The sequence below is a fragment of the Felis catus genome, chromosome F1 (genome assembly GCF_018350175.1).
Source record: "Felis catus isolate Fca126 chromosome F1, F.catus_Fca126_mat1.0, whole genome shotgun sequence".
Taxonomy (NCBI): Eukaryota; Metazoa; Chordata; class Mammalia; order Carnivora; family Felidae; genus Felis; species Felis catus.
In genome coordinates, this window is record NC_058384.1 from 22,321,729 (window position 1) to 22,346,788 (window position 25,060).

The following is a 25,060-nucleotide window of genomic DNA, read 5'->3' on the forward strand; positions in this document are numbered from 1 at the left end:
CGCAAGCAGGGGAGGGGCAGAGGAAGAGAGGGAGAGGAAGAGGGAGAGAGGGAGAGAGAGAGAGAGAGAGAGAGAGAGAGAGAGAGAGCGAATCTCAAGTAGGATCCATGCTCAGTGTGGAGCCAACATGGGGCTCCATCCCAGGACAGTGGGATCATCACCTGAGCCGAAATCAAGGGTTGGTTGCTTAACTGACTGAGCCACCCTAGCGCCTGAAACTTTTACATATTTTATGTTATTTAGGACTGTGTGGAGCCTGACACAGGGCTCAAACCCACCAACTGTGAGATCATGATCTGAGCCAAAATCAAGAGTTGAACTCTAAAATGACTGAGCCACCCAGGAGCCCTTTTAAATTAAGGCATTAATTTCAAAACATGGAAACTAAGGCTTAAAATATTTATGTAACTTGCCCAAGTCAAAAAGTGTGTAAGAGCCTAAATCATCATTCCATTTCAAGTCTGACCATTTAAAATTCCATACTTTACTACTTTCTTGCCTTCCATGTAAATGCTATCAAACAAAACCTTCATGAAAAAAAATATTAGGGGAAAGCTCATGTAATAGAAAAGTCTGTATCATGTGACCCTGATTTATAAATGAAGTATACCTTACAAAAAGATACCAGAAGGAAACATAAAAATAATAGAAGTAACCCTGAATAATGTATTATTTCTTCCTCAATTTCTCAAGTTCCAGTGTTCAATAATGAATTTTTTTTATTGTCAACAGAAAGATAGGTATTTAAAATAAACCAGTGAGCAGTGGGTGTTATCTGTAAGCCAATTTGACAATAAATTATATTTAAAAAAAGTAAAATAAGTCGAATCTCTTTTTCATTGCTTTGATAGATCATATAAGTTAAATTATACACAATAAGCATCTTATCATTACCTTGTATATTCACATCAAAATCCAGTTCATCTTCACCTGCAATGTTAGATGCTACACAAGTATAGCGTCCAGTATCTGATATTTGAGCCTCCTTTATTTGAAGTGTGTGTCCATTTGCAGCAATAGTAACATGATCATCTGATTTAAGAGGCTGTGATTCAATTATAATAATGTTACCATGAAGTATTCTAATAAATCCTCTAAGAGACCATACAGCTGATACTTTTTAGGATTCTTTAATAAATAAAAATAAATTACATTTGAAATACTCGAGATAACAATAATTTAATTAATTTACTTTAATTAAACTTTTTGAGTAATCACATTTTTATTTGTTGAAAATATTGCTCATATATTTTACATCTGTGTCCGGTTATTTCCGGGTGGTACATTTATATATCAAATCTATTGTATGATAAAAAAACATTTTTACATACCATATCTATCCATGTTGGAAAAAATTATTTATCAGCTGATTCCACATTGTACTAAAAAAGCATATCTTTTACTATAATTCTGTAGAAAATTTCAGAGTTTTTAAATGAAAGATTGGGGGCATGAATATTCTCATTTGATCTAAATATCACTTATTGGTCATTCAGAAACATTATTACTTCATAAATGGAAATTTGTAACCTAGAGATATTTATGTTACAGTGTTTGATTCAGAGTATTACTATACTTATATGGCACACTAACTTACAGATATTTATATTACAATGTTTTATTAATAACATCACCTACACTTAATAGAACATTTCTCGCCTTCTAAACATTTCCATTTACACTAAGTTCCCTCTTATTCCTTCAAGGCTTTAAGCTCCTGGCTCACTGTCATTCTTTCTAATGATACTTTTCTCGTAATTCTTGGCGATTTCAACTCCCACATAGACAGTTATCCAATGCTGTGTGCTCTCAGCTCCCTGACCTCCTCTCCTTTAATTTTTTGTCCCCAATCCTCTCTCAGCCACTCAACCAGTCATACTCGCCCTTGTAATTACCAGTAACCACATCTCTTTATAATCTCACTTTCAAGTTCTCACTCTCTGACCACTACCTCCTAACTTCCTAACTTACTTCCTCTAGCATCCCAACTCCAATAAATTCCTGGTCCCAAGGGAAGACTCACACTCCACAGACCTCTTTTCACTGCCACTCACTCTTTTCCTGACCCGGTGAAGGTCTATTATGACAATCGCTCCTTGCATAAGCCCTCAACTCCTTTTGCCTTCTTTCCCTTTATTTTATTTCCCTGGTAAAAGTCTAACCTTGGTTAACACTGGTCTGTCCATTCTGAGCATCCTGTGGTCTATTCAAAGACACCTCTCCAACAACTATGTCCTCTGTCACCTGCATCATCATCAAATTATTTCTTTCCACTGGATGATTTCAATCTGCATACAACATACTACAATTTTCCCCATTAAAAAAAAATCTCTTTAGAATGTAGCCTAACTCCACATTTTTCTACTCCCCTTTATAGCCAATGACTTTAAAATGTTTTCTACATATGCTGTCTCCATTTCAATGCATCTTTTCTTGAATCTATTCCAATAAGACTTTTACAGTCTCCACTTGACCAAAATGACATTGTCAGAATCACCAATGACATCCATGTTGCTAAATTTACTGGTCAGTTCTCTCAGTTTTTATTTAATTTGTGTTCGTTTTGAAAAACTTTCCCCCCCTCCTATCTTTTGGGGGACTTCACTCTCTGCCCCCAACCTCTAAATGTTGGAGTCCCTGAGGCTTAATCCTCGGACCTCTTATCTATCTAAACTCACTCTCCTATTGATCTTACGCAAAATCTTGGACTCATCTTTGTCTTACAGTTTTCCCTCACATCCTGCTACCACCTTTGTCCAAGTAATTACCATCTCTCTTCTGGACCACTCTCTCTATCTTCTCTCAGTATGGAAGCCAATATAACCCTTTTAAAACCTTAAGTCAGATCATATTGCTCTTGTGTTCAAAATTTTCCAGTAACTTCCTACCAGAATAAAGGCCAACTGGTCTACAAGGCAGTATGATCTGTCTCCCCATTAATCTTTTGCTCACAACTGCTGTGCTCCCATGGATCACTGCACTTCAGCCAAAATGCCTTAGGATGTTTGTCCTTGCTATTCTATCTACTTTAGAATATCTTCCCCTCAGGTATTGTATGTCTGCTTCCTGCATTTTCTTTGAGTTTCTGCTCAAATATCACCTTATCAGTGAGGTCTTCCCTACATAAATAAGAGAGCATATTTACTATTCTTCTTCCTGACTGAATTTTCTCCATAACATTTACCCCATCTGGCACATTATATGCTGCACTGGTTTGTTTATTTAGTGTTTGTCTCCCCAAACTTCACACGAGGAGAGACTTTTGTCTGTTTCCTTCATAGCTGTATCCCCTGAATCTAAATCGTGCCCAGGAAATAGTATGTGCTCAATAAATAATTTCGGAACTAAATCATTATTAACACATCAGTTAAATAAAAATAATATAATTTAAATTTTCTATGCTAAAAAACCCTTTAAGGCATGAATAAATAACTCAAAGATTCTATTAAAACTTATGGTGGCTAACATGACCAATGTGTTTGGTGTATTTTCTCAAAAGTGCTGTTTTACTGAAGTAGTGCTGCTTATCTGAAGAATGAAAGAAGAAAGGATATGGAAAACAAAAACTGGTATTTTGGGGGGCACACATTTTAGAGAACCAATGGTAAACCCTGAAAAATTTAGCAGTTTAACTAAAGCATCATAACTGGATCAATTTCAGAGTCTGGATTTGGAACTGTAAATTAACCATTCATTATGATATTTAAAGAAACGAAAATGCCTCATTCCTGGCACGATTCTAGTCTTTAGTCAATGTTTACATGGGTATGTGTTTGTGTGTGCATGTGTGTGCATGCGTTGTAACTAAAACAAATAAAAAGGTTCTAGATAAAACTAAAAACAAAATAATAAGATTTCAAAGGAGAAAGGAATCGTTTCCAAGCAAACTCATCTAGAATTGATATTGTACCATGAAGTGTACTTGCAGTCAGAAAAGACACTATAAACAGAACATGGTGGGAATTCCATATTTTTCCTCTCCAACGGCTTCCAGATGAAGCTGCTTACTTTATAAGAGACAATTTTTTTTTCTAGCTGCCAGTATTGCAAAATCTCTGTGACCTGAAAAAAAAAAAGCTATATCTGTCTGCATCTTAAATCATAACTCTGACTTGAACTTCTACAGCTGGAATTTAACTGACCATTTGGTTGATTATGTGTATAACAGGACAAACAGCAGCTTAGTTATGCCACATCTCTATTAAGCACAGTGTTAACAGCAGCCAAAAAAAAGAGTCTATTTTGGTGTCAAAACACTAGCACATTTATCTTTAAAACATGCATGGAAGAAAAGAAGTTGAATGAGAAATGAGGATGTATAGTCTGAAAGTCAGATCACGTAATGGAAGGAAGTGTCATTATTTATAGTTTCTCATTGCCCCTAGTTAACTGAATTGGGCACTTAATCATCACAGTTAGCTATTTTTCTTCCTCTGATAATGTAAAACAGGTTACCTTTTGTAAAAGAATTAAAGGTCTTCAGAGAAAACTCTGAATAAACTTAGTACCCTTGTTATATCATTTTAATTTGGCTTAGCACTGTTCTGTTTCTTCTTTACAAAGTTTGCTTACGCTGTGAAGCCACAGAACACAAAAACTGTTCCTCAGTGGGAAAGCGGCTGGAGTTTTATAGATGACTGCTAATGTCCACAAAAACAATCCTTCAAACTTTCCTGTGATGGAATAGTGCTAAGATTGTTGAAATGGTTCAATTTCTTAACAGTTTTATATTCTGGGAGCATGGGATTGTGGGGATTGTGCTGGTTATAAGGCGACATTGATTCTCTGAGTTACTGGTGCCTGTTTTTTCCCTTTTTTTTTTTAAACTTAATTGGTCATTTTTGTTTTTAAGAAACTATTCGCAAAGGAAAAACAAAATGTGTGACTGGCCTGTCCATCCTTGTACCAGCTGAGAGAGGCAGACGGAATCGCGTAAGCTTCACATTCCAAAGTCAGCGTATTGTTTACTTTGATCTTCACTTCTTTAGGGGAAAGACCTGGCCCCAGTAGGTCCCCTTTATTGATGATGGGTGGAACTGCATAAAAAAATGAATATTCTTAGAGTAAGCACTGGTTCTTTTATATACATGGACTATCATGGAAATCACACTGGCAATTACTTAAGAAAACAAGGAAATAACTGAGGCATTTGCTATGCTCTTCTTCCCCCATGGACCCAAGAGTGCATCTTATGAAATGGTAGCATTCAGATGTGAAGGAAATGTGAAGGAAAATATCTTCTTCCCTTCATTTGAATACTGCCAATGAGTCTAATTAGAACCATTGCTTCACAGAACCATTACTTTCATTTTTCCAGGTCCCCAGACACAGTCCAAGCATGACCCATAAAATGTATTTTGTCAGTCATTAAAGGAGCTGATTCAAAGAATAAAAGACAATCAGAAAGATTCTCTTCCTTTTTAAAAACAAAAACAAAACCAAAATCCTGAAATGTAGGCCCTGTTAATGGTAGGATTTGCTGTTTTTTTTTTTTTTTTTTAGTGTTTGTTTTTGAGAGACAGAGACAGAGTCCAATCTGGGGAGGGAGCAGAGAGATAAGGAGACAGAGAACCTAAAGCAGGCTCTGAGCTGTCAGCACAGAGCCCAATGCGGGGCTTGAACTCACAAACCATGAGATCATGACCTGAGCCAAAGTCAGATGCTTAACTGACTGAGCCACCCAGGTGCCCCAGGATTTGATTTGCTTTTTATGTACAGGTCAAAGTACAGTGGATCAGCCCAAAGTCATTGATAAACTCATCTTAAGCTATTGATTAGAATGTGTGTGTGTGTGTGTGTGTGTGTGTATATTTAAATAACAATTTTGTGTATGAAAGTACTATAACTCAGCCCAGAGGGTTTTCAGAAGGAAAAACAGAAACATAAGGAAGTACCACTGAAAAGTTCTCCAACAAGAGGTTAGTGAGTAGACTGAATGGGCTCTTCACATCTTTAAGCAATTGAGGTCATGGGTACAATGTTAATTCAACTTCCATCTTAATGAAGGAAACTGCATAGACAACAAGCTTTAATGATGAGTATAAATAATTATGAACCCATAATAAAAAACAGTATCAAAAAAGTTAGAAAACTTGAGGAAAATATGAAATGTAGTGTTTTTTCAGGACTTACTGTAGACCTTCACTTCATAGTGCTTTATCATTTCTCCTGCTTCATTAGTGGCTATACAAGAGTATCTTCCAGCATTGTCCTCCTGTGCATTTAGGATCTGCAGAGTCCTACCTCCTGAAAAAGCATGGAACACCAAAGAACCTCTGAAGTCACAGTGGCAACAGAATATGCACAAACTATCAGGGGTTTTAGTTCTCACAATTAACATATTTCTTTTTCTATGTGCCAATTCTGTAATAGACATGTGACACAGGACAAACTACAATATACATGGGCACTGCATAGTGGGTGAGGAGTCAGTAAGTCCTCGGTGATCCTCTGTGGTAATGACTCTCATGCTCATCCTGACCCTCCCATGCCCCTGTACACACTCTGGCTAAGGTCTTTGTTTCACTCTCTTCATAAATAGGTCTTCTGCTTTAGTCATCTTCCTCTCACTTACTTGGCCTATCAGTAGAGACTGATCTTGCTAAAACTCAGTTTGTATTATGGTACCATTCTCCTTAAAAATCTTCATTGGTTCTCAATTGACTAAAGTATAAAGTTAAAACACTAGTCCAGCATTCAAAACACGACCCCAATGTTCCTTCCTGACCTTTTCTCCTATCCACCTCCCTCCCTGCCACACACACACACACACACACACACACACACACACACCTCCACTCAAGTGGGAGGTGGGGAGTCTACAGATTATTACTTGCGCATAGATAGGCCTTTTGTATATCTATGTGCCATTCTCACTTTGTACCATTTCCACACTAGTCATCCAGATGGATCTGAAATCTCTTATTTCCAACCAACACAATTCTATATTTTTCCTTAAGGGTTAGTTCAAGTTCCAAATGCAACAAAGCATTTCCTGACCACTTTGGCCCACAGTGGCCATTCTATCTTTTAAATTTTTATAAAATCTGTCACTATCTCATTTATCAATCTCCATGACTATTCATAATCCATTATTATTCATGAATTCATGTTGTTAATTAACTTTTATACATCTTATCTCCCTTCCACATAAAACTAAATTTCTTAAAACCAGTGATAATACTTTTCCATTCTTTGTATTTTCATACATTTTGGCAGGTATTAAAGAGAAATAAACAAACTCTCTCAATCTAAATACTAATTCTCTTTCAAAGTTCAATTCAGCAAGAAGTGAATTTCTACTCTTTTTGGTATTTCACATTATATTTTAGCAATTAATAGCACCGTGGTATTTATTGATTTGCCCTTTATTTACATATTTTACTGGCCTTTCAAAAAGTAATTTTGCTTTAGGTTACAAGATATATACAAATAATTTAAAAATTAAAATAGCAATAGAATAGCATAACTAAGTCATAATCACTTTTATTAAAATTAACCAATGATTCTTTTTCTACAATAGCAGATGGCATAAATGTATCTTGGGCATCTAAAGTAAACTAATTACCTGGAAGAATACGAATATTTCGGTTGGATTCTAAAGGTGTTCCATCCTTAAACCAGGTGATGGTGGCTGGAGGATATGAATAAGCTTCACAGACCAAAGATGTGGGGCTGTTAAGGATAACGGTGACATCTTCAGGGCCACCATCACTGTCAATACCAGCAATTGTAGGGGATACTGAAAAAGATTTAAAATGTGATGAAAGAAATATGTTTAGAAATGTCCTTATTTGTGAATTTTCTCCCATCCAAGTACTATCCAGGCCCGACCCTGCTTAGCTATCGAGATCAGACAACGTCGGGCTTGTTCAGGGTGGTATGGCCGTAGACCTTTATTTGTGAATTTCTAAATTTCACTGTACTTATTTGTGTAATTCCATTTATTAACAGAGAAATAATTGATTATTTTTGTTATTCTACATGAAAAGAATGAGAACTTCGAAATGGCATAATGGAGATGACACACAAAAAGAAATCGTAATGCAATGTAGTAAGGCAAGAATGGGAATTCTGTTGCAGGATACTTGGAAGCATTGCATTTAATCCAATCTCAAGTATGTGGTATGAGGACTCTCATCAGGGAAGCCCTCCTGAAGGAGATTTCAAAGTGAGTCTTCAAGGATTAGTGGTGGTTAGTAAGAGAAAGAAGGGAGACTAGTAGAAAGAAGGAGGATATTGGGAGCATAGTGAGGAGCAAGAAGGGAATATATAGAAGACGGATTCAAGGGGATCAATGTTGGAAGCAAGGATAACGGAGATAGGTACATTTGTTCTGTAAAAGATAATGAGAGACTGAATGAAAGGGAGGCATAAAGAGGAAGGAGTGACTAAAGAAAAAATTTAGAAAGTTAACTGGTGTGCCTTGATGACAGAATTTGGTGACTAAGCTGAATCAAAGATGACTTCTAGTTTTCTTGCTTGGGAACGTAGGTAAACTGCAGTGAAGCAACATAAATATAAAATATGGAAAGATGTGCTCATTTAGGAGGGGAAGACAGTTTGTTCAGTTCTGAATATCTTGAATTTTAAGTGCCCATGAGGAATCCAGGTAGACTTGTCCAACAAGTAATTGCATATAGAAATCCAAACTTGGAAGAAAGATCTGGGTTGCAGGTATGGGTTAAGAAAGACACCAGTCTGGGGCGCCTGGGTGGCTCAGTAGGTTAAGCATCTGACTTTGGCTCAGGTCATGATCTTGTGGTGAGTTCAAGCTCTGAGTCGAGCTCTGTGCTGACAGTTCAGAGCCTGGAGCCTGCTTCAGATTCTGTGTTTCACCCCTCTCTCTATCCCTCCCCCACTGAGTTCTGTCTCTGTCTTTCAAAAATAAATAAACATTAAATTTTTTTTTAAAAAAAGACACCAGTCTATAGGAGATGATAAATAAGCTCATGGGAATTAAGCTTATTATTTGAAGACAATATTAGAGTAAAATAAGCAGTGAAGAAAGACAAAATGCTAAGGGACCTAATTTTTGAGAGATGGATTATGTAAAAGTCCATAAAAGAGAGAGAAAAGGAGCAACAGAAAGTGTGCAAGGATAACTAGGGAAGAACACTGCCAAGGAAAAAGTGATAACTAATGTTTAAGACATTAAGAAAGGACTGAAAAATATTTTTGGGATCTAGCAACAGGATAATCTTTGCCACAACAGCATGAAGCATGGCATGGGGAAAATGGGACAAGCAGTAGACATGGAATAGTTACAATATGAAGTGATGGAGGCAGTAGGAGGTGAAGCTGTAGGTAAGGTGGGTGATGGGAATGGCTAACTTATCAAGTAAGGTGGAAGATACAGAGTTAAAGGCATACGTGTAGGCAGTAACTGTGAACAAGAAGATACCTCATCCTCTGGGAAAAGAAAGGGTAAGGACACTGAATTATGGCTGAGTAGACTGGAAGTTGAAATGTACACACTAAACAGCCTCATCTTTATGAAGATGGTGGAAAAGAAGTCTTTGATTCAGATCCCTTAGCCCTCAATGAATGAGGGAGAATGACAAGAAACTGGTAAGTAACTAGGAAGTGAGGATTGGAGGGCACAATCAGATAGTATGACTTGGGATACTTGGAGACAGTGGAGATTGGACAGAATCTCCAGGGAGCTAGTGTCTCTTGGGAAGAGTCAGATTTCAGTTACAGCAAGGAACTGGAGAGAATATTAAATTGGGTTTCCAGAGAGGACACAGTATAGAATTTGGACATGAGTTATATTGGGAAATGAATCAGTGGTAAAAGGAGGGAGGCACCAGGAACTTAAAGCTCTGAGAGAAGCAGTGAATGTACTGCAGGAGAGGAAATCCAGGGCTGAACATTTGCCTTTCATACACTTATGGGTGTGAGGAAGAACAGGTGCGTTAACAGGCAACTGGCTCATGAACTCCCATTCATACTTATCCATGTATCTGTTATTCAATGCTCTGTCAGGGGCTGGGGCTAAATCCTTTACAAGGTAAAAGGGGTTCTACATTTTGGAGTTTATTTTTTATGTATTATCTATATATACTATTCATTTGACACTTATACATTATCCACTATTTTGATTTAATTTTTCTTGCACACATTATCTCTTCTACTTAATTAGGCTGTAAGCTACAAGAGGGTAGTATCCTGTATGGGAGTTTCCTATGTATGAGACTATGTTTCCCAAAAGAGTCTAGGCAATAACTACAAAAACAAACAAAAATTGCAAAACTTTGCATACTCAAATGTAGGTCAGTTGATTCTAGTACAATAAAAAGTATTTTGATATATGTAATCAAATATAATACATTTAGGTGGTGTATTTTAAATTTCAAGACATGAACAGAAATTAAGAATCTATTTTAATGTCATGCCTGAGACATAAGCATAACTTTGAATGTATAGTTTCTCATAATTCCTAGTCCACAAAGACTATAAGATAGACAATTACCAATAATGGCAGAGTCTCATAAAGAAAGGATAAAATATATCAGATTGAGACCCTTGTACTGTTGACCTATTTCTCTTTGACCAGTATATATTTTATCTCTTACCACTATGTTTTTAGCATCTGTCTTTTCCACAGTTGTGTCCCTAGCACAAAACACAGTGCCTGGAACATAGGTGGTATTTTTAATGTGATGAATAAATCTGTGAATGAATGAATGAATTAAAGAAAAACAGCAAATGTACACAACCACTAGTCCTCCTTAAATAATGAAATTCTATGGTAGAAACATTAAGCAGAAAAAGAAAAGAAGGTAAGTCAGCAGACCTTCATGTTTGATTCTTCAAGATTTGAAGCACTGATTGTACCTACCCAACACATTAAGACTGAAACTTTTGCTCTTGTCGCCAGCCGTGTTAGAAGCCAAACATGCATATCTTCCAGTGTGTGATACTTGAGCCTTAGTAATTTTAAGAAAGCGGCCACCAGACATAATGTGATGGGTGTCATCTTCCTGGAGGAGCTGTCCATCTTTGTGCCATGTAATTTCTGGCACTGGGTTCCCTGTAACCAAAAGCCATTTCTGAGAGATGGCTAATAATTATATGCCTATAAATGATAACTGAAAGCATTTTCACCTATTTGACATTTAAATATCACATTTGTAAAACAATGCATTAGCCATTCATGTTAAATTAAATTTGTAAACATAATTTATAACAATCATGCTATAATTTTTTAAATTTGTGTATCACAAACCATTTTCAAATGAAAATTGTTTTGATCTATAAGTGAAATCATTCCAAATTAGTCTTTGTCCTTAAATAGCAAAACATACTTTAAAAAAAATGGGATATGCATTTTTATTAAAATTATTTTTCACAAATACTTTCACATGCATTAAAATTTTTTTAAGTTTTTATATTTTTGACAGAAAGCTATAAAAAAGGAAAAGCCTTGAATTAAACAATTTCATAAACAGATATTTTCAGTTTATACCAGGATTCTAGCATAAATATATAGATTGGTGGATATAAATATAAATAATTAGTCCTGTAATATTTATAGCCTATGGGGAAATATCTTTCTGTTTTAACATGAAACTTATATTAAATATTAATTTTTAAGTTTCTCAAATAATTAAAAAAAATTTAAAACCATAAAAGCAAGTTTACTTAGGAAAAAGGGCTAGAATAATATATTAAAACTGGAAGGCTTGACCACACCAACCATGTTCTATAGCCCCACCCAGACGTGGAAGCAGACTTACAGGCCTGCCCAACTGCTGAGTTACAGCACCCAGTCCTACCTGACTACGAAGCCTAACCAGAACATTCAGGCAACCACAGAGCCTATCCTACTGCACTCAGTCAAGAAATCAAGTGAGTAGTACTATCTGACTGTTTCCAGCCAACAGTTACCCCGCTCCACTAACCTCAGAGCTCAAGCAGTGTGGCCTTAACCAAATAGAGACCCTAATAGCAAGCCCCACCTGCAAGGACACTACCAGATTACCTATGCAGAACACCAAGCTGAATTGACTGATGGATGATTACTGTTCCCAAAGTAAACCTATGAAGTCTGGAAGAGGAGGCCCCTGACTCAAATGTGCAGATACTAATGCAAGGAGTCAGTTAAAAAAAGATACTATCAAAGGAAACTAATTAAACTCTAATAATGACTTTAAACGAATGGAGATCTATGGACTGTCTGACCAAGAATTCAGAATAATCCTCTCAAAGAAGTTTAGGGAACCACAAGAACACAGGCCCTAAACAAAATTAAGAAAACAGTGCGTGAACAAAGAAACAGAAACTATCAAAAACAAACAGAATTCCTTGAGCTGAATAACATAGTGACTGACCAAAAGAATTCAATAGAGAGCTTCAACACCAGACTCAACCAAGAAGAAAGAATTAGTGAACTATAAGATAGGTCATTAAGTAACCAGTCAGAAAAGGAAAGAACGAAAGAAAGAAAGAACATAAGCCTATAGGACTTATGGAATACCATCAACAGAAACAATATATACATTATGGGAATCCAAGAAGGACAGAGATAAAGGACAAAAAGTATATTTATAGCAATTATGGCTGAGAAGTTCCCAGACATGGGGAGAGAAATGGACATCCAGATTGATGAGGCCCAAAGGACCCCAAATGGGTTGAACTTGAAAAGGGCTACACTGAAACACATTATAATTATGTTTTTAAAAGTTAAAGACAAAGAGTTTGAAAGCAGCAAGAGAAAAGCATATCACATACTAAGGAACTTCCATAAGACTTTAGGCTGGTTTAAAAAAAATAAGTTCTACTTTGGGGGTGCCTGGGTGGCTCAGTCGGTTAAGTGCCTGACTTTGGCTCAGGTCACGATCTGGCAGTTTGTGAGTTTGAGCCCCGCATCAGGCTTTGTGCTGACAGCTCAGAACCCGGAGCCTGCTTTGGATTCTTTGTCTCCTTCACTCTCGGCTCCTCCCCTGCTTGTGCTCGGTCTTCCTCTTTCTCAAAAATAAATAAACATTTAAAAATTAAAAAAAAATAAGGTCTACTTTGTATGCCAGGAAAGAATAGGATAATTTATTCAAAATGTTAACAGAAAAAAAATCTGTCAACCAAGAATACTATAGCTGGCAAAGGAATGATAAAGATTTTCCTGAACAAACAAAAGCTGAGGGAGTTCATTATTACTAGGCCTGCTTTACAAGAATGCTAATAAAGACATTCTCAAGTGGACACAAGAGGATGCATAAAACTCACCAGTAATGGTAAATATACAGCCAAAGTCATAGTCTCTTCAATTGTAATGGTAGTGTGTAATTCACTTACAACTCTAGTTTAAAAGTTAAAAGGTAGGGATGCCTGGGTGGCTCAGTCGGTTAAGTGTCCGACTTCACCTCAGGTCATGATTTCACGGTTCATGAGTTTGAGCCCAGCGTCAGGCTCTGTGCTGATGCCTTGGAGCCTGGAGCCTGCTTTGGATTCTGTGTCTTCCTCTCTCTCTGCCCCTCCCCTGCTCATGCTCTGTCTCTCTCTGTCTCTAAAAAATAAATAAATGTTAAAAAAAAATTTAAAACTTAAAAAGTAAATGTATTTAAAATAACGATAACTGCAATAATTTGGACATGTAAAAAGTACAAAAACTGCCACATCAATAATCTAAAATGTGAGGGGGAGAGAAGTAAAAATGTAACGTTTATGTATACTATCAAATTAAAGTTGCTATCAGGCTAAAAAAACATGTAAGATATTTTATGTAAGTCTCATGGTGAAGAAAAATCTATACTAGTTCTACAAAAGATTAGGATAAAGGAGTCAAAGCTTACTGCTACAAAAAAACCATCAACTCACAAAAGAAGACAGCAAGAAGCAAGGACTAAAGGGTTTACAAAATAAGAAAACAAATGGCAATAGTAAGTCCTAACTTATCAATAATTACTTTAACATAAATGGATTAAATTCTCTAATCAAGAAACAGAGAATGGCTGAATGAATTAAAAAACAAGATTTAGTAATATGTTGCCTACAAGGGAGACAGAGAAGATCATTATGAAATGATAAATGGATCAATCCTCAAGAAGATATAATAAATGTAAATATTTGTGCACCCAACATTGGATCAACTAAGTACATAAACAAATACTAATAGAACTAAAAAGAGAAATAAACAGCAATACAATAGTATTTAGGGAACTTAATACCCACTGTCAACAATGAAAAGATCATCCATACAGAGAATTGATAAAACAACAAGAACAACTACAAAACAAAAAACAAAAAAACAAATAGGATTTGGACAACACTCTAGACCAAACAGAATTATACAGAACATTCTAGCCAACAATAGCAGAATACACATTATTTTCAGCACACATAGTACATTAATTAGAATATATTATATGTTAGACCAAAGAACAAGTCTTAACAAATTTAAGATGATTAAAATCATACAGAGTATCAATCAGACAACACAAAGAAATAAAAGGCATCCAAATCGGCTAGGAGGAGGTTAAACTTTCACTCTTCGCAGATGACATGATATATATGGAAAATCCAAAAGGTTCCATGGAAAACCTGCTAGAACTGATTCATGAATTCAGCAAAGTTGCAGGATATAAAATCAATGCACAGAAATCGGCTGCATTCCTATACAGCAACAATAAAGCAACAGAAAGAGAAATCAAGGAGTCGATTCCATTTACAATTGCACTAAAAACCACAAAATACCTAGGAATAAATCTAACCAAAGATGTGGAAAATCTACACACTGAAAACTATAAAAAGCTTATGAAACAAATTGAAGATGACACCAAAATTAACCAATGGATAATTTCCATTTCCAAAAAATGGAAAAACATTCCATGCTCCTGGATAGGAAGAACAAATATTGTTAAAATGTCAATACTACCCAAAGCAATCTACATATTCAATACAATTCCTATCAAAATAACATGAGCATTCTTCACAGAGCTAGAACAAATAATCCTAAAATTTGTATGGAACCAGAAAAGACCCCGAATAGCCAAAGCAATCTTGAAAAAGAAAACCAAAGCAGGAGGCATCATAATCCCAGACTTCAAGCTGTACTACAAAGCTGCAATCATCAAGACAGTATGGTACTGGCACAAGAACAGACACTCAGATCAATGGAACAGAATAGAGAACCCAGAAATGGACCCACAAACGTATGGCCAACTAATCTTTGACAAAGCAGGAAAGAATATCCAATGGAATAAAGACGGTCTCTTTAGCAAATGGTGCTGGGAAAACTGGACAGCGACATGCATAAGAATGAACCTTGACCACTTTCTTACACCAGACACAAAAATAAACTCAAAATGGATGAAAGACCTCAATATAAGACAGGAAGCCATCAAAATCCTCGAGGAGAAAGCAGGCAAAAACCTCTTTGACCTTGGCCACAGCAACTTCTTACTCAACTCGTCTCTGGAGGCAAGGGAAACAAAAGCAAAAATGAACTACTGGGACCTCGTCAAAATAAAAAGCTTCTGCACAGCAAAGGAAACAATCAGCAAAACTGAAAGGCAACCGACAGAATGGCAGAAGATATTTGCAAACGACGTATCAGATAAAGGGTTAGTGGCCAAAATCTATAAAGAACTTATCAAACTCAACACCCAAAAACAAATAATCCAGTGAAGATATGGGCAAAAGGCATGAATAGACACTTCTCCAAAGAAGACATCCAGATGGCCAACTGACACATGAAAAAAATGCTCCACATCACTCATCATCAGGGAAATACAAATCAAAACCACAATGAGATACCACCTGACACCTGTCAGAATGGCTAATATTAACAACTCAGGCAACAACAGATGTTGGCGAGGATGCGGAGAAAGAGGATCTCTTTTGCATTGTTGGTGGCAATGCAAGGTGGTGCAGCCACTCTGGAGAACAGTATGGAGGTTCCTCAAAAAACTAAAAATAAAACTACCCTATGACCCAGCAATTGCACTACTAGGCATTTATCCACAGGATACAGGTGTGCTGTTTTGAAGGGACACATGCACCCCCATGTTTATAGCAGCACTATCAACAATAGCCAAAGTGTGGAAAGAACCCAAATGTCCATTGATGGATGAATGGATAAAGAAGATGTGGTATATATATATAGAATGGAGTATTACTCGGCAATCAAAAAGAATGAAATCTTGCCATTTGCAACTATGTGGATGGAACTGGAGGGTATTATGCTAAGTGAAATTAGTCAGAGAAAGACAAAAATCATATGACTTCACTCATATGAGGACTTTAAGAGACAAAACAGAGGAACATAAGGGAAGGGAAACAAAAATAACATAAAAACAGGGAGGGGGACAAAACAGAGAGACTCGTAAATATGGAGAACAAACTGAGGGTTACTGGAGGGGTTGTAGGAGGGCGGATGGGCTAAATGGGTAAAGGGCACTAAAGAATCTACTCCTGAAATCATTGTTGCACTATAAGGTAACTAATTTGGATGTAAATTTTAAAAAATAAAAAATAAAACAAGTCAAAAAAAAAAAAGAAAAAAAGAAGAATCATACAGAGTATCATTTCTTATCACAATGGGATAAAAGTACAAACCATTAACAGAAGGAAAGCTGGAAAATTCACAAATACATGGAAATTAAACAGTACACTTTAGAATAACCAATGGATAAAAGAGAGAATCAAAAGGGAAATGAAAAAGTATCTTAGGACAAACGAAAATGGAAACACAACATATCAAAATTTTTAGTATGCAGCAAATGCAGTTTTAAGACAGAAGCTTATATTGAAAAATACATACATAGAAAAATAGAAAAATCTCAAATAAACAACCTAACTATACACATCATGGAACTAGGGGAAAAAAAAAGAACTAAGACCAAAGTTAGCAGAAGGAAGGAAATAATAAAGACTAAAGCAGAAACAAATGGAGAATAGGACAACAATAGAAAAGATTAACAAAACTAAGAACTGGTTCCTTGGAAAGATAAATAAAAATGTTTAGCTGTCCTAAGAAAGACAGACAGAAGACCCAAATAAATAAATTATAAATGAAAGAGGAGACATTACAACTGATACTATAGAAATACAAAGGATTATAAGAGAGTACTATTAATACTATTGCCAACAAACTTGACCACCTAGAATAAATAAGACAAATTCCTGAAAACATGTAAGTTGCCAAGACTGAATCATGTAGAAACAGAAAATCTGAACAGACCAATGAGTAAGGAGACTGAATCAATAATCAAAAACCTTGCAATAAAGAAAAGCAGAGATCAGATGGTTTCACTGGTGAATTTTACCAAACACTGAAAGAAGAATTAACAACAGTTCTTCTGAAACTCTTTCAAAAATTGAAGAGGAGGCCAGCATTACCCTGATACCAAAGCCAGGTAAGGATACCAAAGAAAAGAAAACTACAGGTCAATATCTATTTTAGAGACAGAGAGACAGAGCACAAGTGGGGGAGGGGCAGAAAGAGAGACAGAATCTGAAGCAGGCTGCAGGATCTGAGCTGTCAGCACAGAACCCGATGTGGGGCTCGAACCCACGAACCATGAGGTCATGATCTGAGCTGAAGTCGGACACTCAACCGACTGAGCCACCCAAGTGCCCCATCCTATGGCTTTCTAATTCTTTATGCCTTGTTAACCCATCGGTGCAAGCTCAGGGAATTAAATAATACACCTTAATTCTACTAAGGTTTACTGAAGGTCAAATAAGCTCCTGTTATTTCTGTTCCAATCTGTTACCAAGAGGATGACTTAGAGTAAATGGTTAACTTTGTCTCATAGTTTTCATGAGTAATTGTTAAAATAGCTTTCAGGGTCTTTGGTAACCTAAAACTTGAACATTTTGCTTAAATGTTAAATCAAATTAAGTTCATCAGACATTTAGGGTTCTTCCAAATCAAATGGACTGCTGAAGCATTGCTTACTAAACATAGGTTTATGCTTCTGATGTCTTATGGCAAACCCCCCCCCCAAACTAAGAATATTTAAATCCATTAAAAAAACATACTTTACGCCTAATGGATTCATAAGTCTGCCACCTAAAAAATTTCTGATATAACAGTTCACAATTGGTTACTACCTAGTTTTCACTGGAGACTAAGGTTTCTAAGAGTTAAAATTCTGCTATATGTAATTAAGGCTAATGGAAATAAGTAACTTCATATATAAAAAAGAGATATGTAAGATCTAAAAAATGAAAATACATTTTTGTTAATGGTAATAAGTAAAATAAGTAAATAAATATAATTTTAACAAAAAGGGAAAAACAACAGGGCAACACACCCTTTTATTTTTTTTTACTTAAGCCTTGGTTGGAATTACCCATTCTTTATAATCCACAAGGCCAAGCCATTATAAAATGAACACATAATATGCTCAAAAATATGTAAAAGAACAAACAAACAAAAAGGGGGGAGATACCCCTGGCTGTCTGCATTATAACCTCAGCTCCTTCTTGATAGTGCTATGATTACTCTTAACTTTTAAAATCTTAATCCTCAAGTACTAACTGCAGCTGAATGACATTCTTCAAAATCAGATAAACCCTCTCACCCTATGGTGGTGCTATCCAAAATCCCCAAAGCGGGGCTCACACGGGCTGGGCCCACTGAACTTCTCACCTGGGGTCGAGGATATGCTTGTGTTCTTTCAGATTCTGGACCTCTGTGGATTCCCTCTTGGTTGGTGAAGCTGTACCATGCCATAGTGGAGACCCCCAGGATATCTTCCAGTGAACTAGGACATTCAGAGAATGACTCTGAATGAGCAACCACTGCCCCCCTTTTTCAAGATGGAAGAAGCCTCTGCATTGACTCCTCATCCTGAAGCCACAAACACAAGTTTTTGCTCCTGATATAGCATGGGGAAACCTTAAACACCTGTCTAACCAGGCTGTCATCCTCTTACAACACAATGATATTGCATATGCCCCTAATTCGCATCTGATGGCCATGATCTCCATCACTAACAAGAATTTGATATATGTAACCCTGATTCTTCTCCTTGCCCTCATTTGTCCAGGCCGAGCTCAATATTCATATTGGGCTCATCTTCTTAACCTACCTATATTTGATAGCTTAACACTCCTAGCCTGGGATATTTCTATTAGCAATAATGGCAGAGTTCATGGAAGGAGCCAATCTTAACTGGCCTTTCCAAACTGAACAAGAGTATTGGCTTTATATGCCAAGACCTCAATGGTGGCTTCTTCCAGCACCTCCTGTGTGTGTTACTAAATTTAGCAATTTATCTGTTTGTCGCAAACTAAAAATTAACTGGCTTTTATGTGTACAGCCCAAAACCTCTACAAGGCCAGAGAATTTTACCTTTTTGCCAGCCACAAGCTTTGATTTACCTCAAAAAACAAACATATCTCACACTCCTAATGTTATAGCTTGCTCTAGTCTCAAATATTCAGACCACCCCTGGAATAATATTCCTTGGACAACCTGTTATGGAGAGATTGAGCATAATCTTCGCTGGGGCAATTGGACTGTTATTGAAGGGGTCCTAGAGGACGCCTTGAAACAAAATATTCAAATAAGACCATATCCTATGACCAGTCTAGTAGGGACAATATTTTCTGGAAAGACAGAGCTTGTCAGGCCCTTTAATTAATGCACATAAAGAGAAATTAAAAGGACCAGCTTGTTAATCTTTGTAAGCTAGGCCTTCCCTTCTTCACTTGTACTGTTAGCCATGGTGAAATTTATGTAAATTGACATATTAACATAACTTGGGCTTCCTTGAACAACCATCAATTTGCATGGACCACTACTTGTGTCCCTTCTCCCTTTGTTCTCTTTGATACCTCCACTTTACAGATCAAACAACTAGAAAATAATTACAATATCTCTCCCTCCCAGGGCTGGTTTATGTCCTGCATAAATAATTATAGCATTACCCAATTAAATATCTCCTCTTTATCAGTACTTAGCGCATCTCGGCCTGGGTTCCTGTAATAGCTCTGAGCCCTATATGCATCCATCAGGACTAGGCACACTTTCCAAGTTTGTTCAACACTCATAAGGCAAAAAAGATTTGTTGGCCTGTTAATCATGGGCATCCTAGCAGCAGTAGCCGCTATGGTCTCTGCCACTGTTATTGGAATCTCCTGCATCATACTATCCAAACAGCCCATGTCCTTAATAAGTTTATGGCCAACACTACTGAAGAATGTATAAGTCAAACTTCTATTGATAGACAAGTTTTGGCCTGCCTCAAAGCTCTTGAGGCTGCAGTGGAATTTATTGGAAAAAGACATAAGGCCTTGTTCCTTCACTCTAAACTGTCCTGCGACTCTAACTACCAGCATATTTGCATGACTGGCATTCCTTATAATCACTCCCAAGCTTGGGATGCTGTCCAGACACACCTTTACAGTGTTTTTTCTTTCTACCTCTCTAACAATATAGAAAACTTAGATATGACTTGTATCAACAGCTACAATATGCAGAAGACTAACTTAAAAATGAGTGGGCTGATTCCTGGGCAATGTGGCGTGACCTAAATCCTTTCTTACTTAACAGCCAGCACTCATCTTAAACTGTGGATAACTCTGGGAAGTGGAATGCTTTTACTGAGTCTCTTTTTACATATTTGCAGAATCACCCTCCAAACCATCCAAAAGCAAAAGGACCAGGAGCTCATTATGAGGGTCCTCAAACACTAAACTAGAAGAACCAAGAAAAACAAAAAAGGGGGAACTGTAGGGAATAAGCTTAGGAATTCCCTGAGCTTGCACTGATGGGTTAATAAGCCGTAAAGAATTAGAAAGCCACAAGATGAACACACCCAAGTTTGGGTAAACAAGATTAGGTAAACAGGGCAAAGGCCCTCAGAATAGGACTAAGGTATAGGAACAGGAAATCTCAGGATGAAAACATCCAAGATGAGGTAAACAAGATTAGGTTTCAGGGCAGAAATACCCTCCAATTTAGTACAATAGCAGAAAACTGCTTTCACTGGAAGGAAGGACAAAAACAGGTAAACAAGGCTATAGACCACAGCAGGGCAAGTTGCCTGGAGTGGAGCTAATTAGCAAAAGAATGGTGCCTTATTAACCCTGAAGTAGCATGCTCTTTCTTGTCCCTAGGCCAGTTTAGGTAAACAGAGGTGGTGCCTCACATCTGCTGTAAACAACCTTCCACCCAGCACCAGAATTTTATTTTGTATTGACCCAAACCCCTAACACTGCATATCTTCAAACCCACTTTCCCCCACGCCCATAAATTAATGTTCACAGTTTCATTGTCTCTTTGTGCATGCCCATCACGCTGGTAAGATTTCTGATCCTAATAAAAACAGAGCAAGGACCCTTATTCAGGAGGGCTCTTGTCTCGGACATTACCCTCTCTGGCATTTCAATCCTGCATCCACTTTCTTGCTGGACAAGGAGAACTCCAGACCCAGAGTCTATGACATGGGAGTCCTAAACTAAAAAGCTTCTGCCCAGCAAAAGAAATCATTGGCAAAATAAAAAGGCAACCTATGGAATGGGGGAAAACATTTGCATACCACATATCTGATGAGGGATTAATATCCAGAATATATAAAGAACTTAATAGCAAACAACAACAAATAATAAAATTTAATAATTGGCAAGGGACCAGAATAGACATTTTTTCCAAAGAAGACATACAGATGACAAATAGGTACATGAAAAGATGTTCAACATCACTAATCATTGGGAAATGCAAATCAAAACCACTGTGAGATATTATGTCACACTTGTTAGAATGACTGTTATCAAAAGGACAAGAGATAACAAGTATTGACGAGGATGTGAGAAAAGGGAACAATTGTGGACTGTTGGTGGGAATGTAAATTGGCATAGCCACTTTGGAAAACATTGTGGAGATCTCAAAAAATTAAAAATAGTAATACCACATGATCCAGCAATTCTCCTTCTGGGCATATATTTAAAAAAAAAACCAAAGTCACTGTCTTAAAAAGATATCTGTACTCCCGCGTTTACTGCAGTATTATTCACAATAGGTAAAATATGAAAACAACTTAAGTGTCTATTGACAGGTGAATGGATAAAGAAAATGTGTGTGTGTGTGTGTGTGTGTGTGTGTGTGTGTGTGTACATCACACTTTCTTTATCTATGTATGTGTGTGTATATATGTATATGCATATATTGTATACATCTTTTCTGTTTCTCTATATACAAGCAGAAGCAGAATTTTTAAAAAGACAATAATTTATTGAATTGAAAGAAAAGACCTATGTGTCTTTCTTTTTTCCCCCACCCACCCCTTCTTCCTTCCTTTCCTCAGTGTAGGGGTATTCTTTTGTTTTTTTAAAGTTTATTTATTTATTTTGAGAGGGGGAGGGGCAGACAGAAGGAGAGAGAGAATCCTAAGTAGGCTCCACGCTGCCAGTGCAGAGCCTGATACAGGGCTGGATCTCACAAACGGTGAGATCATGACCTGAGCTGAAATCAAGAGTCAGATGCTTAACCGACTGAGCTACCCAGGCACCCTGGAATATTCTCATCTCCAGAGAATCTGAGAAATTTCCTCCTATACTTCTATTGGCTCTACTCAACTAGAATTCAATTTCAAATGCTTATGATAGTAGTTTGACTTTTTTTCAACTAATTAAGATACATAGTGGAGGCAATAAATAATCAGTGAGTGGAGGAACAGCAGGAATACAAGAGCTAAGTCCCTTACCTGTCACTTCACAAGTCAGCGTAACACTCTGTTTCTCTTTGACCTTCATGTCTTCCAATGTATTTTCGCCCACAATGCGAGGTGGCACTAAAAAAAAAAAAAAAAAGTTAAATGCAGAAAAAAACAGAAAAAGTAAGCAACTATTCTAACAGCAGGATTATTATTTTATAAGCATCTTTGTTTATATTTTTATAAGCTATGACCTTTAAAACAAATCCCCAAATTCTCATTATTTGTTTACTAGAATAATGTCATAACATTATTTTGATCAATTCCAATTTTTAGATATAGTATAAAGTTGTATGCCATGAATTCACTTATAATGAATTTTATTGTAACATAAGTTATAAAGTCTGGATAAAAATGCCAACAAGTTGATAAGAACATTTATTAGACATTTATTTCTCCCACTGTAACTCTGATAAATATTCACATGAAACAAGTTATCAGAGTCTTAAAATATTGTTAAACAATTGTGAACTGAACAGACATGGCATTTCAGGCATTTTAATCCAACTAATTACGTCCAAAATTATTCTAACACTGAATTATTGCCAAAAGTATCAGCCCAGGGGCCAAAGAATATATGAATGTGAGATCAAGCTGTAGATAAATTTTAAATGTACATACAGAATGCATTAAGCCAACTGAAAATTATAAAAATACCTAATACTGAAAGCCCAAAGATTCTTCTTTCTTCACCAGCTGCATTTCTTACAACACAAGTATACTGTCCCGCATCTTCTATTCTGGTCTGCATCAACCGCAGAGTCCTGCCTCCTAGAGAAGCAAACCACCAGATGACTCAAAAAGAAATCGATAACTTTACAAGTTGGCCAGCTAACGCTCAATTTAGATAAAATTCAGTCAATATGCTTCAAAGGCCTTAAACATTCATTTAAGTCAAGTATCTTTTTTAAATCATGTTTTAAGTCTATATGAAACAGGGCAATTCAGAATAATTTTTTGGTTGAATGGATAAAAACATTAATGCAATGCTAGGTGACAGCAGGCAAGAAACAGAGTTTCAGAGAGGTGATGTTTGAACATAATCTTAAAAGGCAAGTATACTTTAACACATAGAGGAGTTGAGAGAAACCACTGTTAAGTAGACTATGAATGAGGTAGTACAGGAGAAAACAGATGTGGGTTGTGGTACTTAAAGGTGAGGGAAGCCTGGGTGACTCAGTAGGTTGAGTGTCCGACTCTTGATTTCAGCTTAGGTCATGATCCAAGGGTTATGAGATTGAGTCTTGCATTGGGCTCTGAGCTGAGGGTGGAGACGGCTTGAGATTCTCTCTCTCTCTCTCTCTCTCTCTCTCTCTCTCTCTGCCCCTCCTCCCCACTCACTCCCTCTTTGTCTCTCTAAAAAAAAAAAAAAAAAAAAAAGAATCAGAGAAGGTGAAGCCAATATTTAGAGATAAGACTAGTTGGAGTAGGGCCAGACGCTTTGGCCCCTTGAATGCTTTGCTATGGAATTGGGACTTTATCATGCTCACTAAAAGCTATGGAAGTATGTAAACAAAAAAACGTCATGATGTGATCTGTGCTTTAGAAAGACAACTGTGACAGGACATTTAGGAAAAGATTCCCAGTTTGCCACTGGGCATATGAAATGGGAATGTGAGAAAAAGAACTACACAAGTAACCCGGACTATGGTGTCATCACTCTATAAGGAATGGGGGAAACCATGAAGACCAACTACTGGTCTTCACCTGAGTATCATGGAGTCCTAGAATCATTTCGATCAAAGTCTGTGGGCGTCACTTGACTGACTAGCACAACTCTGCTTTTGTTACATTTTATGTTTTGTACTTCTCTGTAGGGACAAAAGATTCTGCATCTATGAAATGCTTGTAGACTGAGAGGGAGGCTCTGATATGCTGAAGGGTCTAGTCACACCCTGAAGGACAAAGGAAGAGGAGCCAGTAAATGGGCTGAAGCAAAGCTTGAAGAAAACTAAGGCACACTGAGAGGAGAGTCCTTGAAACCATTTGAGAAGTACATTCTAAGAAAAAAAAAGTAACTCATGTCTTGGATTTTGTAATACATTTCTACCTGGCACATTTTTGCTTAGTACTCTGAATTTGAACTAAAAAAATGGAAATGGTTAAACATGGAATTTTCATGTAAATATTCACCTGGCTCTGGATTTCTCAGGAGAGTCCATCTGCTTTGTTTTTATAAACACAAGATGTCACTGAGCTTTTCCTGTAAGCAACCTTCCTATCTCCAACCCGTTGAAAGGCGAGCTAGGTAGTAACTTATTTAGACAAAGTTGATTACCTGAATTCAATCTTTTTTTTTTTCTGAACTGAATTTAAATAAAGAAAGTTAAATACAGAAATTATGTAAACATGTCAAAAAAAACCTGTGTTAATTCGGCAGGGATTCAGGTACT

At 36.8% G+C, this 25,060-nt stretch overlaps 1 protein-coding gene across 7 annotated transcripts in view; it reads right to left on the reverse strand.

Moving 5' to 3' along the window:
• HMCN1 (hemicentin 1) overlaps positions 1–25,060 on the reverse strand; it is a 469,326-nt gene that overhangs the window by 109,611 nt on the left and 334,655 nt on the right. For all 7 annotated transcript variants that reach the window (XM_023247312.2, XM_003999241.5, XM_019821722.3 and 4 more), the window contains 7 exons: positions 23,325–23,438; positions 22,659–22,745; positions 10,844–11,035; positions 7,568–7,741; positions 6,133–6,246; positions 4,891–5,036; positions 895–1,045 (listed from right to left, as the gene is read on the reverse strand). In XM_023247312.2, the coding sequence (XP_023103080.2) occupies positions 895–1,045; positions 4,891–5,036; positions 6,133–6,246; positions 7,568–7,741; positions 10,844–11,035; positions 22,659–22,745; positions 23,325–23,438 (978 nt within the window). The remainder of the gene's footprint in view (positions 1–894; positions 1,046–4,890; positions 5,037–6,132; positions 6,247–7,567; positions 7,742–10,843; positions 11,036–22,658; positions 22,746–23,324; positions 23,439–25,060) is intronic.